This window comes from Eucyclogobius newberryi, unplaced genomic scaffold (assembly GCF_026437365.1).
Source record: "Eucyclogobius newberryi isolate DKJ021-1_F unplaced genomic scaffold, fEucNew1.0.hap1 SCAF_15, whole genome shotgun sequence".
In the NCBI taxonomy this organism is placed as follows: domain Eukaryota; kingdom Metazoa; phylum Chordata; class Actinopteri; order Gobiiformes; family Gobiidae; genus Eucyclogobius; species Eucyclogobius newberryi.
The window spans coordinates 36,394,338-36,410,452 of record NW_027315779.1 but is presented as its reverse complement, the minus strand read 5'-3'; the positions used below and the strand labels follow the sequence as shown (position 1 = coordinate 36,410,452).

At 45.2% G+C, this 16,115-nt stretch overlaps 1 protein-coding gene across 2 annotated transcripts in view; it reads left to right on the top strand.

Annotated features, from left to right (window-relative positions):
* The window catches only part of cul5b (cullin 5b), a 49,440-nt gene that overhangs the window by 20,775 nt on the left and 12,550 nt on the right, over positions 1-16,115 (top strand). Inside the window, exons 8-14 of one of the 2 annotated variants that reach the window (XM_072447030.1) lie at positions 3,125-3,263; positions 5,022-5,152; positions 8,782-8,889; positions 8,969-9,033; positions 10,817-10,949; positions 11,328-11,459; positions 14,982-15,105. In XM_072447030.1, coding sequence (XP_072303131.1) covers positions 3,125-3,263; positions 5,022-5,152; positions 8,782-8,889; positions 8,969-9,033; positions 10,817-10,949; positions 11,328-11,459; positions 14,982-15,105 — 832 coding nt within the window. The remainder of the gene's footprint in view (positions 1-3,124; positions 3,264-5,021; positions 5,153-8,781; positions 8,890-8,968; positions 9,034-10,816; positions 10,950-11,327; positions 11,460-14,981; positions 15,106-16,115) is intronic. The other variant, XM_072447031.1, reaches the window with a different exon arrangement.

The window sequence follows — 16,115 nt, the reverse complement described above, 5'->3', positions numbered from 1 at the left end:
ACAGAAGGAGGGTCTAAGGACAGAAGGAGGTCTAAGGACAGAAGGAGGGTCTAAGGACAGAAGGAGGTCTAAGGACAGAAGGAGGGTCTGAGGACAAAAGGAGGGTCTAAGGACAGAAGGAGGGTCTGAGGACAGAAGGAGGGTCTGAGGACAGAAGGAGGGTCTAAGGACAGAAGGAGGGTCTAAGGACAGAAGGAGGGTCTAAGGACAGAAGGAGGTCTAAGGACAGAAGGAGGTCTAAGGACAGAAGGAGGGTCTAAGGACAGAAGGAGGTCTAAGGACAGAAGGAGGGTCTAAGGACAGATGACTCTGGAACATCGTCCCTCGCTCCCACGGATATTGTTTAATCCGTTTTTCACTGTCGCCCTCAGAGGAAACTGTTGTTGTGATTTTGGGCCTTACAAAATAAATTGAATTGAAAAATGTAATAATCATGTGCAATACTGTGACATAATGTCAATCATCCTGGTGCAATATTTTCTGTCCATATAACAGCTGGAAATAAGAGTGTTATTATTTCTATAGAGTTTTTATAGTGTTTATCTGTTGTTGTTTTTTTTACTTTGGTGCTTAATCTGTTTCTGTATCTAATCTTTGTTGCAACACTGATATTTCCCCATTTTGGGACAAATAAAGGTTATCTTATCTTCGAGAAGAAAGGAATATGAGAAGAATTTCTGCACCAGAGACCTAGCCAATGTTTCAGCATCAGCAGTGCCACAACCACAGCTTCCACCAAAAGATTCATCAGCAGAAGCTCCATCGCCCCCAGCCAATGATTCAGCTCCAGCTGCTCCACAATCACCTCCACTGCCTCCAGGGAAGGACTCATCAGCAGCAGCACCACAACAATCTCCAACGCCCCAGCCAAAGATTCAGCCCCATCATCAGTTCCTTCTCCCACAAGATCCTCATCACAGACCTTTGGACCCTGACACGCCTGACAGCACCCCTGTCATCAACCCTTGCCCCCCACTACAGCCTTTACAACCATCTTGTAAGTCTGATCAAATCAGGCATTAAGATGCTTTCATGCACATTGATGTCAACAATGATGAACTCTTTCCCGTACAAAAATGTCTCTTTTGATGTTTTCCAGTCAAGTTTTAGACCTCATCACTGCACTGAGCCGGTTCTTATCAAAGTGACAAATAACATCCGCCTGACATCCGCCCTGAGTGCTGCTTTTGACACTGTCATGTGATCGTCTTACACAGACTAGAGGATTGGCCCACGATCACTGTGCCTAAATTGGTTAAAGTCTTATCTGGAAAAAAAGGATGTACTTGTTGAAATTGGTGGGTTATGGTTAGCAGCTACAATTCTCACCATGGTCTTGCTCCAAAGGACATCTTGAACATGTGCTATATGAACCATCTCCTCCTGTTGCCCAGAGTCAGGACTAAACATGGGGATCTGTATTTTTCACTTTTATGCTACTAAAATCTGGAACAGTCTTCCTAAAGATCTGAGACAGACCTCTACTCTGACAATGTTAAAATGAAGGCTAAGAACAATTTAGTTTATCTCTGTGTATGACTGAAAGGATTTTATTTGCATTATTCTCTTTAATGTAGCACTTTGGCCTCTACATATAAACGTTGCCTTACTTCAAAACTCACTATCAAGGCTAACTGCGAAACAAGTAGTAGCTGTGTTCCAACATCCACAAATGGCAACTGCTATTGCAACTTGAGATTGACAAAGTACAACACAGACACAAGGGCAAGGTGGAGCCAGGACCCCAGGAGAGAAGGGAGCAAGCTGCAACTCCCCAACCAAAGACATGGCGAGAATGAACCCAACGGAGCCCCGATGCCAGTTACAGCGGCTGAGTGAAATACTATCAGAAAGTCTCCTGGAAGATGTGAGTACACCAGTGAGAGCGATACCTACCACAACCATCACTGACACAAATGAGGTGATCTTTGAGATGCTGGGCTATAAGAGCAACAATGGGAGCCATGAGAAACAACCTCTTGAAAAAGAGGTTTCGATTTCAATGGGTTTTACCTGGTAAAATAAAAGTTAATAAAAATAATAAAAATCATAAATAAGTTCATTTCTGATTAGACAATTAAATAAAAAAACTACAACATAGTAATTTCAATAAATTATCCATCCATCCATCTTCTTCTGCTTATCCGGGGGCAGCAGTCTAAGCAGGGACTTCCAGACCGCCCCCTCTCCAGACAGATCCCGAGGCGTTCCCGGGCCATCGTGTCCTCGGTCTTCCCCGGGGCCTCTTCCCTGTGGGACATGCCTAAAACACCTTCCCAGGGAGGCGCCCAGGAGACATCCGGAACAGATGCCCCAGCAGCGGCTCTACTCCGAGTTCCCCCTGTGTGACCGAGCTCCTCACCCTATCTCTAAGGGAGCGCCCAGCCACCCTGAGGAGGAAACTCATTTCGACCGCTTGTATCCGCGATCTTTTCCTTGCGGTCACTACCCAAAGCTCATGACCATAGGTGAGGTCAGAACGTAGAGTGAGCGGTAAATCCAGAGCTTTGTCTTTGGACTCAGCTCCTTCTTCACCACAACAGTCGATGCAGCTGCTGCATCACTGCAGCCGCTGCACCGATCCAACTGTCAATCTCACGCTCCATCCTTCACTCACTCGTGAACAAGACCCCGAGATACTTGAACTCCTCCACTTGGGGCAAGGACACCCCACCCACCTGGAGAGGGCAAGCCACCTTTTTCTTTTTCAATACATGATTTTGGGCTTATTTTAAAATAATAATAATAAGGGGATAATAAATAATAATAATGAAGTATTCTGTTTACAATGAAACAGTAATGCCATGCTGTGGTGTCACATAGTAATTGTTTGCAAAAGTATTTATCTTGTGAGTATGCAATAAAGTTTTTGTTTTTTTAAACAACATGTAGAAACCCCTATATAATGTTATATTGCTGTATTCCTAATCGGTGTTCTTTGTGAAACTGTATGTGACAATAGCAATTCCATCAGAGGCTTGGTTCAAAAATGGGGTCTTAGGGGTCCTGGGATTAAAGGGGGCCAAGTTGAAACAAAATACCCCAAACTGGTAATGGTCAATATATACACTTATAACAAATAATAGTAAGAATACCCCAGCCCACCATACACTGTGTGTTTCAGCTGATGGAGTGCTGTGTGAACGCCCTGGTGACATCGTTCAAAGAGACCATCCTGGCCGAGTGTCCCGGGATGATCAAACGAAACGAGACAGAGAGTGAGTACGGCAGGAGCGCCCCTCCCAAAGGCTCGGCCAGCTCAGGTCTGCACCAGGACCAGTCTGTAGCCCCTCATATGTGCCGCTGTCCACACCTTTACCATTCCTACAGCCCCTCGTGTGCCCCTCGTGTGCCCCTATGTGCCCCTCGTGTGCCCCTGTGTGCCCCTTGTGTGCCCCTCGTGTGCCCCTATGTGCCCCTCGTGTGCCCCTGTGTGCCCCTCGTGTGCCCCTATGTGCCCCTCGTGTGCCCCTGTGTGCCCCTTGTGTGCCCCTGTGCCCCTATGTGCCCCTCGTGTGCCCCTGTGTGCCCCTCGTGTGCCCCTATGTGCCCCTCGTGTGCCCCTATGTGCCCCTCATGTGCCCCTCGTGTGCCCCTGTGTGCCCCTGTGTGCCCCTCGTGTGCCCCTATGTGCCCCTCATGTGCCCCTCGTGTGCCCCTGTGTGCCCCTGTGTGCCCCTCATGTGCCCCTATGTGCCCCTCGTGTGCCCCTGTGTGCCCCTCATGTGCCCCTCGTGTGCCCCTGTGTGCCCCTGTGTGCCCCTCGTGTGCCCCTGTGTGCCCCTCGTGTGCCCCTATGTGCCCCTCGTGTGCCCCTGTGTGCCCCTCATGTGCCCCTCGTGTGCCCCTGTGTGCCCCTCATGTGCCCCTGTGTGCCCCTCGTGTGCCCCTATGTGCCCCTCATGTGCCCCTCGTGTGCCCCTGTGTGCCCCTGTGTGCCCCTCGTGTGCCCCTATGTGCCCCTCGTGTGCCCCTGTGTGCCCCTCATGTGCCCCTGTGTGCCCCTCGTGTGCCCCTATGTGCCCCTCATGTGCCCCTCGTGTGCCCCTGTGTGCCCCTGTGTGCCCCTCATGTGCCCCTATGTGCCCCTCGTGTGCCCCTGTGTGCCCCTCATGTGCCCCTATGTGCCCCTCGTGTGCCCCTGTGTGCCCCTCGTGTGCCCCTGTGTGCCCCTCGTGTGCCCCTATGTGCCCCTCGTGTGCCCCTGTGTGCCCCTCGTGTGCCCCTGTGTGCCCCTCGTGTGCCCCTATGTGCGCTGCTGTTCACATCTTTACCACTCCCATAGTACATATTATTCTACTTTCATCATTGTTGTTGAGTATCATAATGGTTTTCTCATGTGGTGTAATGATGTACCGTGCCATAATGCAGTGTTGATTGATGTGCTCTGAAAACATTTTTAAAGTGGCTGTATCTCATTTTTTAAATGTGAAACATTTTCAGGAAATGTAAATATTTTTCGCACCGGTACAAATGTAATTGTTGACCATTTTATTCTCTGTGAAGCAGTAATTGCGCAAACTGTTACCTAACTAACCCTGAATTAAACCAGGTCTAAACCAGGACTAATGTGTGACTCCTGCATTGTCCTGTGCTCGTGGTGTCATTGCTCTGGAAAATCCAACTTGTGCCTTGCTTCCAATTCTTTGAAAAAATCCAACTGTTGCTTCAGTGAAATGTCATTATCATTATTCCTTATAATTAATAATAATTTTGTTTAGAATATACAATACACAACGGTGGGAAAGACCTTCATGAAGATGTAAGGCCAGCAGCAGAGGAGCAGCTGTGTAGTTTTGAACGGGAATTCAATGAACCTATTTCCATTATAAAGTCATTTTAGATCAACATTGTCGATTACAATAATTAAAATGTAGAATAATTATTTACATATGCGATAGTTTATTTCCTCTGGATGGAGTGGGAGACACATTCTCAATACATTGCTCCATTCCTTCTTATGATGATTTTGAGTCTATATGATCTATATTGAGTGTGATGTTTGCTGTGCTCCTCCACAGAGCTGCACCTCATGTTCTCGCTGATGGACAAAGTTCCCAGTGGGATCGAGCCCATGTTGAAGGACCTGGAGGAGCACATCATGAGCGCAGGCCTGGCTGACATGGTGGCTTCTGCGGAGACCATTACCTCGGTTTGTGCACCACATCATCAACGAAACATTACAGTTTTATTCTTTTTAATAATTTTCATAAAAGAAGAGAAAGGGGGGAAAAAACTGCAGGTAGACTTTAAACAAGAGTTACGAATGTAACTGTGGTTTCATGAATCCCTGAAAACCGCACTAAATGACTCCCTTTGCACGTGCACAGTTTGAGTGGTAGTGGAAAATAAAAGATGGAGCAACCATCGATAGATGGAGGCAAATTCTAACACGGGTATTAAAGGCGTAATGGACGATTTTGAATGAATCGGCGATTTGAGAACATGCCACTCCCCCGTGTGGACTGATACAACACACACGTGCGTTTGTTTATTAGCGCGGCGGATCGCAGGTGCAGGTGAACGAGGCTCTGCAGGTGAACGAGGCTCTGCAGGTGAGCGAGGCTCTGCAGGTGAACCAGGCTCTGCAGGTGAACGAGGCTCTGCAGGTGAACGAGGCTCTGCAGGTGAGCGAGGCTCTGCAGGTGAGCGAGGCTCTGCAGGTGAACCAGGCTCTGCAGGTGAACGAGGCTCTGCAGGTGAGCGAGGCTCTGCAGGTGAACCAGGCTCTGCAGGTGAACGAGGCTCTGCAGGTGAGCGAGGCTCTGCAGGTGAACGAGGCTCTGCAGGTGAACGAGGCTCTGCAGGTGAACCAGGCTCTGCAGGTGAACGAGGCTCTGCAGGTGAGCGAGGCTCTGCAGGTGAACCAGGCTCTGCAGGTGAACGAGGCTCTGCAGGTGAGCGAGGCTCTGCAGGTGAACCAGGCTCTGCAGGTGAGCGAGGCTCTGCAGGTGAACCAGGCTCTGCAGGTGAACGAGGCTCTGCAGGTGAGCGAGGCTCTGCAGGTGAACCAGGCTCTGCAGGTGAACGAGGCTCTGCAGGTGAGCGAGGCTCTGCAGGTGAACGAGGCTCTGCAGGTGAGCGAGGCTCTGCAGGTGAACGAGGCTCTGCAGGTGAACCAGGCTCTGCAGGTGAGCGAGGCTCTGCAGGTGAACCAGGCTCTGCAGGTGAACGAGGCTCTGCAGGTGAGCGAGGCTCTGCAGGTGAACGAGGCTCTGCAGGTGAGCGAGGCTCTGCAGGTGAACGAGGCTCTGCAGGTGAGCGAGGCTCTGCAGGTGAACGGGGCTCTGCAGGTGAGCGAGGCTCTGCAGGTGAGCGAGGCTCTGCAGGTGAACCAGGCTCTGCAGGTGAGCGAGGCTCTGCAGGTGAGCGAGGCTCTGCAGGTGAGCGAGGCTCTGCAGGTGAGCGAGGCTCTGCAGGTGAACGAGGCTCTGCAGGTGAACGAGGCTCTGCAGGTGAGCGAGGCTCTGCAGGTGAGCGAGGCTCTGCAGGTGAGCGAGGCTCTGCAGGTGAACGAGGCTCTGCAGGAGAACGAGGCTCTGCAGGTGAACGAGGCTCTGCAGGTGAACGAGGCTCTGCAGGTGAGCGAGGCTCTGCAGGTGAACGAGGCTCTGCAGGTGAGCGAGGCTCTGCAGGTGAGCGAGGCTCTGCAGGTGAGCGAGGCTCTGCAGGTGAGCGAGGCTCTGCAGGTGAGCGAGGCTCTGCAGGTGAACGAGGCTCTGCAGGTGAACGGGGCTCTGCAGGTGAGCGAGGCTCTGCAGGTGAGCGAGGCTCTGCAGGTGAGCGAGGCTCTGCAGGTGAGCGAGGCTCTGCAGGTGAGCGAGGCTCTGCAGGTGAGCGAGGCTCTGCAGGTGAGCGAGGCTCTGCAGGTGAACCAGGCTCTGCAGGTGAGCAGTAGGTGAGTTCTATGATTGATACGTGGCAGGACTAATCGGAAATGAGACTCAGATTTGAGCCAAAAAAATAGTCCATTCCACCTTTAACATTGCAGTGAAAATGGTAAGTCAGAGCGGGGAGAGGAGGCACAGTGCACACATCTCCAGACAGAAGCTAGAGTATTGACCTGAACAGTATAACACAGCAATCACAGCACAATCTCATCTGGTTCTGGTCAATTCATCTGCAAACTTCAAATGGATATCACGCCAATGATAAATTATGATTGTCTCATAAAGAGACAGGCATGTAAAATAATTATAATGACAATAAGGCTAGTCACACTCAAATAAGAGTAGACTGTATTAACAATGGAAAAAGTAACTCTGCCCCCAGAGATATAGTGAGTGAATCTGTCTTGTCATTAGGGAAACACGTGTTGAACACAAAATGCTCAACCGACGTCCACATAAAAGAATAATGAAGTTAATTACAATTCAAGCTGGTCCAGGCCAAAGAAACTTAACGGTAAAAACAGCCTTACTTACTTTACTTGTTTAGTGCGCAGTGCACCATGGATGCCGTTGGGCTATATACAGGGAGAAAAGTAGATATTTGAACACCCTGCAATTTTGTTGAGTTCTAATATTTAGAAATGATGGAGGGATCTGAAATGTTCATCATAGGTGCAGTTCCACTGTGAGAAAAGATCCGGTGTGTGATTTTTAAATAATTTACTTGTATGTTATTGCTGCAAATAAGTATTTGAACACCTGCCAATCAACAAGAATTCTGTCTCTCAAAGGCCTGTTCTGTTAATCTGCCGTTAAACATTCCACCTCTACTCCACTTACTCATCTAAATTAGTTGCACCAGTTTGAGCTCATTGCTTCATAGACACCAGTCCACCCCACAATCAGTGAAATTACTCAATAGACTCCAGAAACAAACTTGTAGACCTGCACAAGGCTGGAAAAGGCTACAGAGCATTTAACAAGCAGCTTGGTGAAAAAGATCAACTGTGAGAAAATGAAAGAGGCTGAGATGATGTCAATCTCCCTTGTGAGGGTTCAATGATGATAAGAAAGGTGAGGAATCAGCCCAGAACTATGAGAGGAGCAGGTCAATGACCTGAAAAGAACTGGGACCACAGTTTCAAAGGTTACTATGGTAACACACTACGCCGTCATGGTTTGAAATCATGCATCGCACAGAAGGTTCCCCTGTTTAAGTCACATGTCCAGAACATGTCCAGACCTGTCTGAAGTTTGCCAGTGACCGTCTGGAGGATCCAGAGGATCATGTGGTCAGAGGAGACCTTTTGGTATACATTCCACTCGCCGTGTTTGGAGGAAGATAAGTACCATCCCTACTGTGAAGCATGGAGGTGGTAACATCATTATTTGGGGGTGCTCTTCTGCACAGGGGACAGGACGACTGCACTCTATTAAGAACAGAATTAATGTATTGTGAGATTTTGGGAAAAAACTTCCTTCCTTCAGCCAGAGCATTGAAGATGGGGCGTGGCTGAAGATGGGGCGTGGCTGGGTCTTCCAATGACCTGAAGCACACAGCCAGGAGAACCAAGGAGTGGCTCCAGAAGAAGCAGATGAAGGTTCTGGAGGGGCCTCAGTCTCAGACATAAATCCAATAACCAGAAACCTTTTTTGCTCAGCAACGGCCCTGAAACCTGATGGATCTAGAGAAGATCGGTGTGGAACAGTAGGCCATAATCCCTGCTGCAGTGTGTGCAAACCTGGTCGAGCAAACTGGGGAAAAAAAGAAAAAGTTCATAGTGTCTCTCCTTAAGTTAAGATCAAATAAAAGAGGCAAAGCACAGAGTTGCCAAATGCTCTAAAAACTTAACGGTATTTCTACAATAACTCATGATATAATTTGTTGTAGGACTCAGAGAAGTACGTGGAGCAGCTGCTGACCCTGTTCAACCGCTTCAGTCGCCTGGTGAAGGAGGCCTTTCAAGACGACCCACGCTTCCTCACAGCCAGAGACAAAGTAACACACCCTCCTCCACAGGTTCTCCACGTTAGAACTGAAGAACAGCCTCACTTTGACCGTGTGTGTGTTTCCACAGGCGTACAAGGCCGTTGTGAATGATGCCACTATATTTAAACTAGAGCTACCTATGAAGCAGAAAGGGTAAGAGCCGCTCAGGACGGACACAAGAACATATTTACAAGTACAATATATTGCTACAGAAAATACTAGTGATATTATTAAAGAGCACTGACACTTTAACGCTGAAGCTTGATAATCCTTGTAAACCCGGTAATAGAATAAAAGTGGTTAGTTTTCTGTCACATTACTACAGGATCATTTGCTCAATTTAGACCCTAATTTGCATCTCTCCATCTCCAACTTTGGATCCTCCGAAACGACTTTCAAGCCTCTTTGCTCCTCATGTGTTGGGTAACCATGAAACAAGGCGATAAAGCAGAGCATCAGGGGCAGACGGTGTGACGGACACCGAGGAGCAGGACACAAACATGCAAAACAGCTAACTCGCATCTCGTAAGGTCATAATGCTAAACTGCAGCTTTCTCATCCTAGTCATTTTACTTCCCTAATGACACCCAGTCCACATACATTATTTATCTAGTTTGAAACGTTGATTTAAAAGCGAAAACGGTGAGTTCAGATCCTCATATGCGTCCTTGTTTCCACATTCACACATGGATTGGTGACGTTGCTGCAGATTAGCCTCAGTAAACACAGAATCCACATTTTAGGAAACAATAGCAGTGTTTTGACTTCTAAAGCATAAGTGCAGTGCTCTGATGGTTCTGAACACTTCTCCAAGTGCTTTACTCTGGACAGGAAAGGGCTCATGCCAATGCTGTTTGATCACCACCTTCAGCCTGTAGTGTGCCATCATCTCTGATTCTCCTCATGTCTGCTCCTGTAGGGTTATGTATATGAAGGACAAAATATGAAATCATGAATTCAATCTTGTATTTTCACAAGATAGACACACAAATATAAATTCAGTAGTAGTAGTAGTAGTAGTAGTAGTAGTAGTAGTAGTAGTAGTAGTAGTAGTAGTAGTAGTAGTAGTAGTAGTAGTAGTAGTAGTAGTAGCAGCAGCAGCAGCAGCAGCAGCAGCAGCAGCAGCAGCAGCAGCAGCAGCAGCAGCAGCAGCAGCAGCAGCAGCAGCAGCAGGAGGAGGAGGAGGTCTGGTGATATTGACAAAATATATATTTTCATATTTTCATTTAGGATAAATATATTCAGACACAATGTATGAAGAAAGTACTAAAATGTGTCTTAATCTGAATGAATCCTAGAAAGAACACATTCATGCAGAATATCCCTTTATATTCTTGTGGAAAATACACTGGACATTTATCTTCATTTGACTTTGCGTCAGCTCTTTGAGCTTTATAGTTTAATAAATTTAATTATAGAGGATACTCTCAATATTCCAATATTGCATATCTCCAAACAGCTATGGCGATATAATCTATTTTTCAATACAAACCGTGGATGTTTCCCACCTCTGCTGACTTTAATACTCAAATCATTTGATAAGTTCATAGTAAAGTAAATGTACCTTGTGTACGTACTATCTACATCTGACAAACAATGAAACAATTGTACATGAAACATTGATTTATTGAGTTTCTAAAGTAAAGTCAACACGTTTAGTTCTTTCTGAGGCTCATTTCAAATGTAATGAAACCATCTATAACTCGGATGTTTTAAGTGCTACAAAAAAAGAGCGCAAAATGTTCACACTTGTGCACATAAATGTACTTATGATAAACAGGTGTATTATGTGTGTATATATGTATATATGTATATATATATATATATATATATATATATATATATATATATATATATATATATATATATATATATATATATATATATATATATATATATATGTGTGTGTGTGTGGTGTTGTGTCCTGTCCCTGCAGCGTGGGCCTGAAGACGCAGCCTGAGTCCAAGTGTCCTGAGCTGCTGGCCAACTACTGCGACATGCTGCTGCGGAAGACTCCTCTGAGCAAGAAACTCACGTCAGAGGAGATCGAAGCCAAGCTCAAGGAAGTGGTAATGACATCATCATTCACTCCCATTCCAGGCTAAAGCTGGGACATAGTGTTACTCACTATTTAGAGTTTTTAAAGGACACATACGATGCAAAATGGCCTGATTTGTTCCTTTAACGATTTTCTAACTTTGCCTTTTTCATATTTGTGTGTTGAATCCTTGGTAGTAAGTCCTCTCCCACTGAGCCTCAGAAAACACACTGTTTCAAATTTCCCACATTTGTAACGTTGAGATTTGAGGTCTTCAGAGCTGTTTTTAAGTCATCACCAGAGTTGTTCAGAGCTGCAACATCATTCCATTAAAGTGAAAATGGCCCTTATTTTGATTCCGTGAGGCGCAAGGGCTTGTAAAAAAACATTGATGGTGGTCTTTCCCTAGTTGTTGGTGCTGAAGTATGTCCAGAACAAAGACGTGTTCATGCGCTATCACAAGGCCCACCTGACACGACGCTTAATCCTGGACATCTCAGCGGACAGCGAGATCGAGGAGAACATGGTGGAGTGGCTCAGGGTAAGAACACGTGCTCTTTATGCACAACACAAACCTCTTCATAAAGGGTGGGCGACCTGTCAATTGTGATCTATGTTTTATCTCTGTGCCAACCGAGACAATCGGAGCCCCGCCTCTTCCAATACAGTGACCCGTCTGACTTACATTTGGCATTGAACTCACACACAGAACAACCCGCTGGACCGCCACAATAAAAGCAGCATTTGTGTCTTCCCTTCACCACAGCCGTGCACAATATCGCAAATGCCACGGTGGTCACACGCTGACGCCGCCGCTCGCATCTGCAACTCGCACACGCTCACCAAAGAAGAGGAGAAGGGAAACCACACAGCGAGAGCAGGCGGAGACAGGTGAAGACAGGTGAAGACAGGTGAAGAGCGGGCCATAGTCCCACCTGTTAATTCCGTTTGTCCTTTACAAAGTTTAGAGCTACTTTGCTGCTGCTCGTCCATGTCAAATACCTGCAGAAAGAAAATCTTGCACAGAAAGATGAATAAAACAGGCATTATAGGCCTAATATGAATCAGATCTGTGTGTTATAAAAGTTCATCACTGTCAAAGGATTATATCACAGTCAAACTATTTAAACATGAATTTACCAATTTGATATGACCAGTGTAGGTTTATAGATTTTAATACAACTGTATTATAGAGCTTATTTTAGATATTTCATTTTTGATGGATTATGACCCTGATAAACACCATAATATATATCTGATGTAGATCTCCGGGCTTTGTTGACCCATAAAGTAGATCTTATAAGACAGATAGACTTGTAGATCGTAGGGGGGATAAAAGTCGCCCAAATCAATGCTTCTCAAACTCTGGTACAAGTTATTGATCTGAAATGACTTTATAACAGAAAAAGTCTGCTGACTTCCGGGTTGAAAACTGCAAACTTTGTTCCTAGGGTTGTCAGAAGTATCCAAAATCAGATACTAACTGATACTAAAACTAGAATAGAAAGTAGAAACTAAAAATTTGAACTTTTCTGTACAGCTTTAACATGTTGAGAGCTTTAGCATGTTGAGAGCTTTAGCATGTTGAGAGCTTTAGCATGTTGAGAGCTTTAGCATGTTGAGAGCTTTAGCTTGTTGAGAGCTTTAGCATGTTGAGAGCTTTAGCATGTTGAGAGCTTTAGCATGTTGAGAGCTTTAGCATGTTGAGAGCTTTAGCATGTTGAGAGCTTTAACATGTTGAGAGCTTTAGCATGTTGAGAGCTTTAGCATGTTGAGAGCTTTAGCATGTTGAGAGCTTTAGCATGTTGAGAGCTTTAGCATGTTGAGAGCTTTAGCATGTTGAGAGCTTTAACATGTTGAGAGCTTTAGCATGTTGAGAGCTTTAGCATGTTGAGAGCTTTAGCATGTTGAGAGCTTTAGCATGTTGAGAGCTTTAGCTTGTTGAGAGCTTTAACATGTTGAGAGCTTTAACATGTTGAGAGCTTTAGCTTGTTGAGAGCTTTAGCATGTTGAGAGCTTTAGCTTGTTGAGAGCTTTAACATGTTGAGAGCTTTAGCTTGTTGAGAGCTTTAACATGTTGAGAGCTTTAGCTTGTTGAGAGCTTTAGCATGTTGAGAGCTTTAGCATGTTGAGAGCTTTAGCATGTTGAGAGCTTTAACATGTTGAGAGCTTTAGCTTGTTGAGAGCTTTAACATGTTGAGAGCTTTAGCTTGTTGAGAGCTTTAGCATGTTGAGAGCTTTAGCATGTTGAGAGCTTTAGCATGTTGAGAGCTTTAGCATGTTGAGAGCTTTAGCATGTTGAGAGCTTTAGCTTGTTGAGAGCTTTAGCATGTTGAGAGCTTTAGCATGTTGAGAGCTTTAGCTTGTTGAGAGCTTTAGCATGTTGAGAGCTTTAGCATGTTGAGAGCTTTAGCATGTTGAGAGCTTTAACATGTTGAGAGCTTTAGCATGTTGAGAGCTTTAGCATGTTGAGAGCTTTAGCATGTTGAGAGCTTTAACATGTTGAGAGCTTTAACATGTTGAGAGCTTTAGCATGTTGAGAGCTTTAGCATGTTGAGAGCTTTAACATGTTGAGAGCTTTAACATGTTGAGAGCTTTAGCATGTTGAGAGCTTTAGCTTGTTGAGAGCTTTAGCATGTTGAGAGCTTTAGCTTGTTGAGAGCTAGCTTGTTGAGAGCTTTAGCATGTTGAGAGCTTTAGCATGTTGAGAGCTTTAGCATGTTGAGAGCTTTAACATGTTGAGAGCTTTAGCATGTTGAGAACTTTAACATGTTGAGAGCTTTAGCATGTTGAGAGCTTTAGCATGTTGAGAGCTTTAGCATGTTGAGAGCTTTAGCTTGTTGAGAGCTTTAGCTTATTGAGAGCTTTAGCATGTTGAGAGCTTTAGCATGTTGAGAGCTTTAGCATGTTGAGAGCTTTAGCATGTTGAGAGCTTTAGCATGTTGAGAGCTTTAGCTTGTTGAGAGCTTTAGCATGTTGAGAGCTTTAGCTTGTTGAGAGCTTTAGCATGTTGAGAGCTTTAGCATGTTGAGAGCTTTAACATGTTGAGAGCTTTAGCATGTTGAGAGCTTTAGCATGTTGAGAGCTTTATCTTGTTGAGAGCTTTAGCTTATTGAGAGCTTTAGCATGTTGAGAGCTTTAGCATGTTGAGAGCTTTAGCATGTTGAGAGCTTTAGCATGTTGAGAGCTTTAGCATGTTGAGAGCTTTAGCTTGTTGAGAGCTTTAGCATGTTGAGAGCTTTAGCTTGTTGAGAGCTTTAGCATGTTGAGAGCTTTAGCTTGTTGAGAGCTTTAGCTTGTTGAGAGCTTTAGCATGTTGAGAGCTTTAGCTTGTTGAGAGCTTTAGCATGTTGAGAGCTTTAGCTTGTTGAGAGCTTTAGCATGTTGAGAGCTTTTTTAGAACTAGTATAAGATCACATGCTAACATAAAGAAAGTGCTATTAAAGTCTATTGTCTAAAAGAATATTTACCAAAAAAAAAACGTTTTTGAAACAGTTTGTACCAGAGTATTGGTTTTAAGTAAAAAACAAAAAACAGTCCATCTTTTCATGTTGCATCTTCCACCCTAACCCTGACCCTAACCTTAACCCTAACCCTGACCCTGACCCTGACCCTGACCCTGACCCTGACCCTGACCCTGACACTAACCCTAACCCTGACCCTAACCCTGACCCTAATCCTAACCCTAACCCTGACCCTAACCCTGACCCTGATCCTGACCCTAACCCTGACCCTAACCCTAACCCTGACCCTGACCCTGACCCTGACCTTGACCCTGACCCGGCGCGGTCAAATAGCGCAGCAGTTTCAGCCGCGCCGCGGCTCTGTAGACACTCCCACAACAAAATGGCGTGATCACTATGAACAGGGATCGGGGTGAGAAGTACTTTATCTGTTCTAAGCTCTATGTTTGCAGGAGGTGGGGATGAGAAGTACTTTATCTGTTCTAAGCTCTATGTTTGCAGGAGGTGGGGATGAGAAGTACTTTATCTGTTCTAAGCTCTATGTTTGCAGGAGGTGGGGGTGAGAAGTACTTTATCTGTTCTAAGCTCTATGTTTGCAGGAGGTGGGGATGCCTGCAGATTATGTCAACAAACTGGCCCGAATGTTCCAGGACATCAAAGTGTCTGAAGACCTGAACCAGTCGTTCAAGGAGATGCATAAACACAACAAGCTCGCTCTACCAGGTTCGGACGCTTCATATTCAACAAAGAAGATCACCTCAAAGTTTAGCTGGATCTCTAAAAACTCCACGTTTATTACACGAGCGTCTCAAAGTCTCTCACGTTCCTCTACAACAGTTCCAGACTCAATGGAAGTGGCTAAAGTTACAAACATGGGGACAAACACCAGTCTCCTTTAATACTCCCACGACCTTCAAAGATACTCGAGTAAAGGTGTTCTCAGAGTGCAGAGCTTCATAGGAAACCACCTTCTCACTGATGATCCACACGGGTTCAGAACAGCTGCTAGAACCCAGGAAATCAGCAAATCCATTGACAATAAAAATATTCTATTGGCTTATTTATAGATCTTAATAAAGCATTAGACACAATCAATCACAAAATACTAATTGATACTAATTGTGGGGGTGCTTGATTGGGTTGGACCATAAAGAATATGTAAATATAGGTGAGCTGAATTCTGAATACCTAAATATTACTATAATCATGACCAGAAATGGTGTTGGAAAAATAGGATGATCTCGTTCATTGAAAGGAGGACTCTTTTGTCCGTTCTAAATTGTTATTGCTGTTTGTAAAGACTAAATTATCATTATCCCAATACCAATTATCAGCACCAATGTAAACACTGTAGTGACAGGGTCTATAAGGCTGCACTTCGACCCACTCCTTTAAAAAAAAAAAAAAAAAAATATATATATATATATATATATATATATATATGTGCTGTGTTCTCTCTGGGCTGAGCTTGAAGTATGGCGGTGGGACGGCGCTAGCGAAAAGTACTGTGTGCCGTGCCGTGTGTATCATCCCCGATCACCACTTGCATATTTTTTCAAGACAATATGGCCTCCAGATAGAATGGTTATGCGGAATCAGGCGCTGAGCGCTCAGAGCGCTCTTTTTCTATTTCATTTAATGCTATTTTGCGTCGTCGGCGGTACTTTATAAAAATATGTGATTATAATTTATTTTATTTAGAAATTATGAAATCAATCATCTAAGTGCGGCGG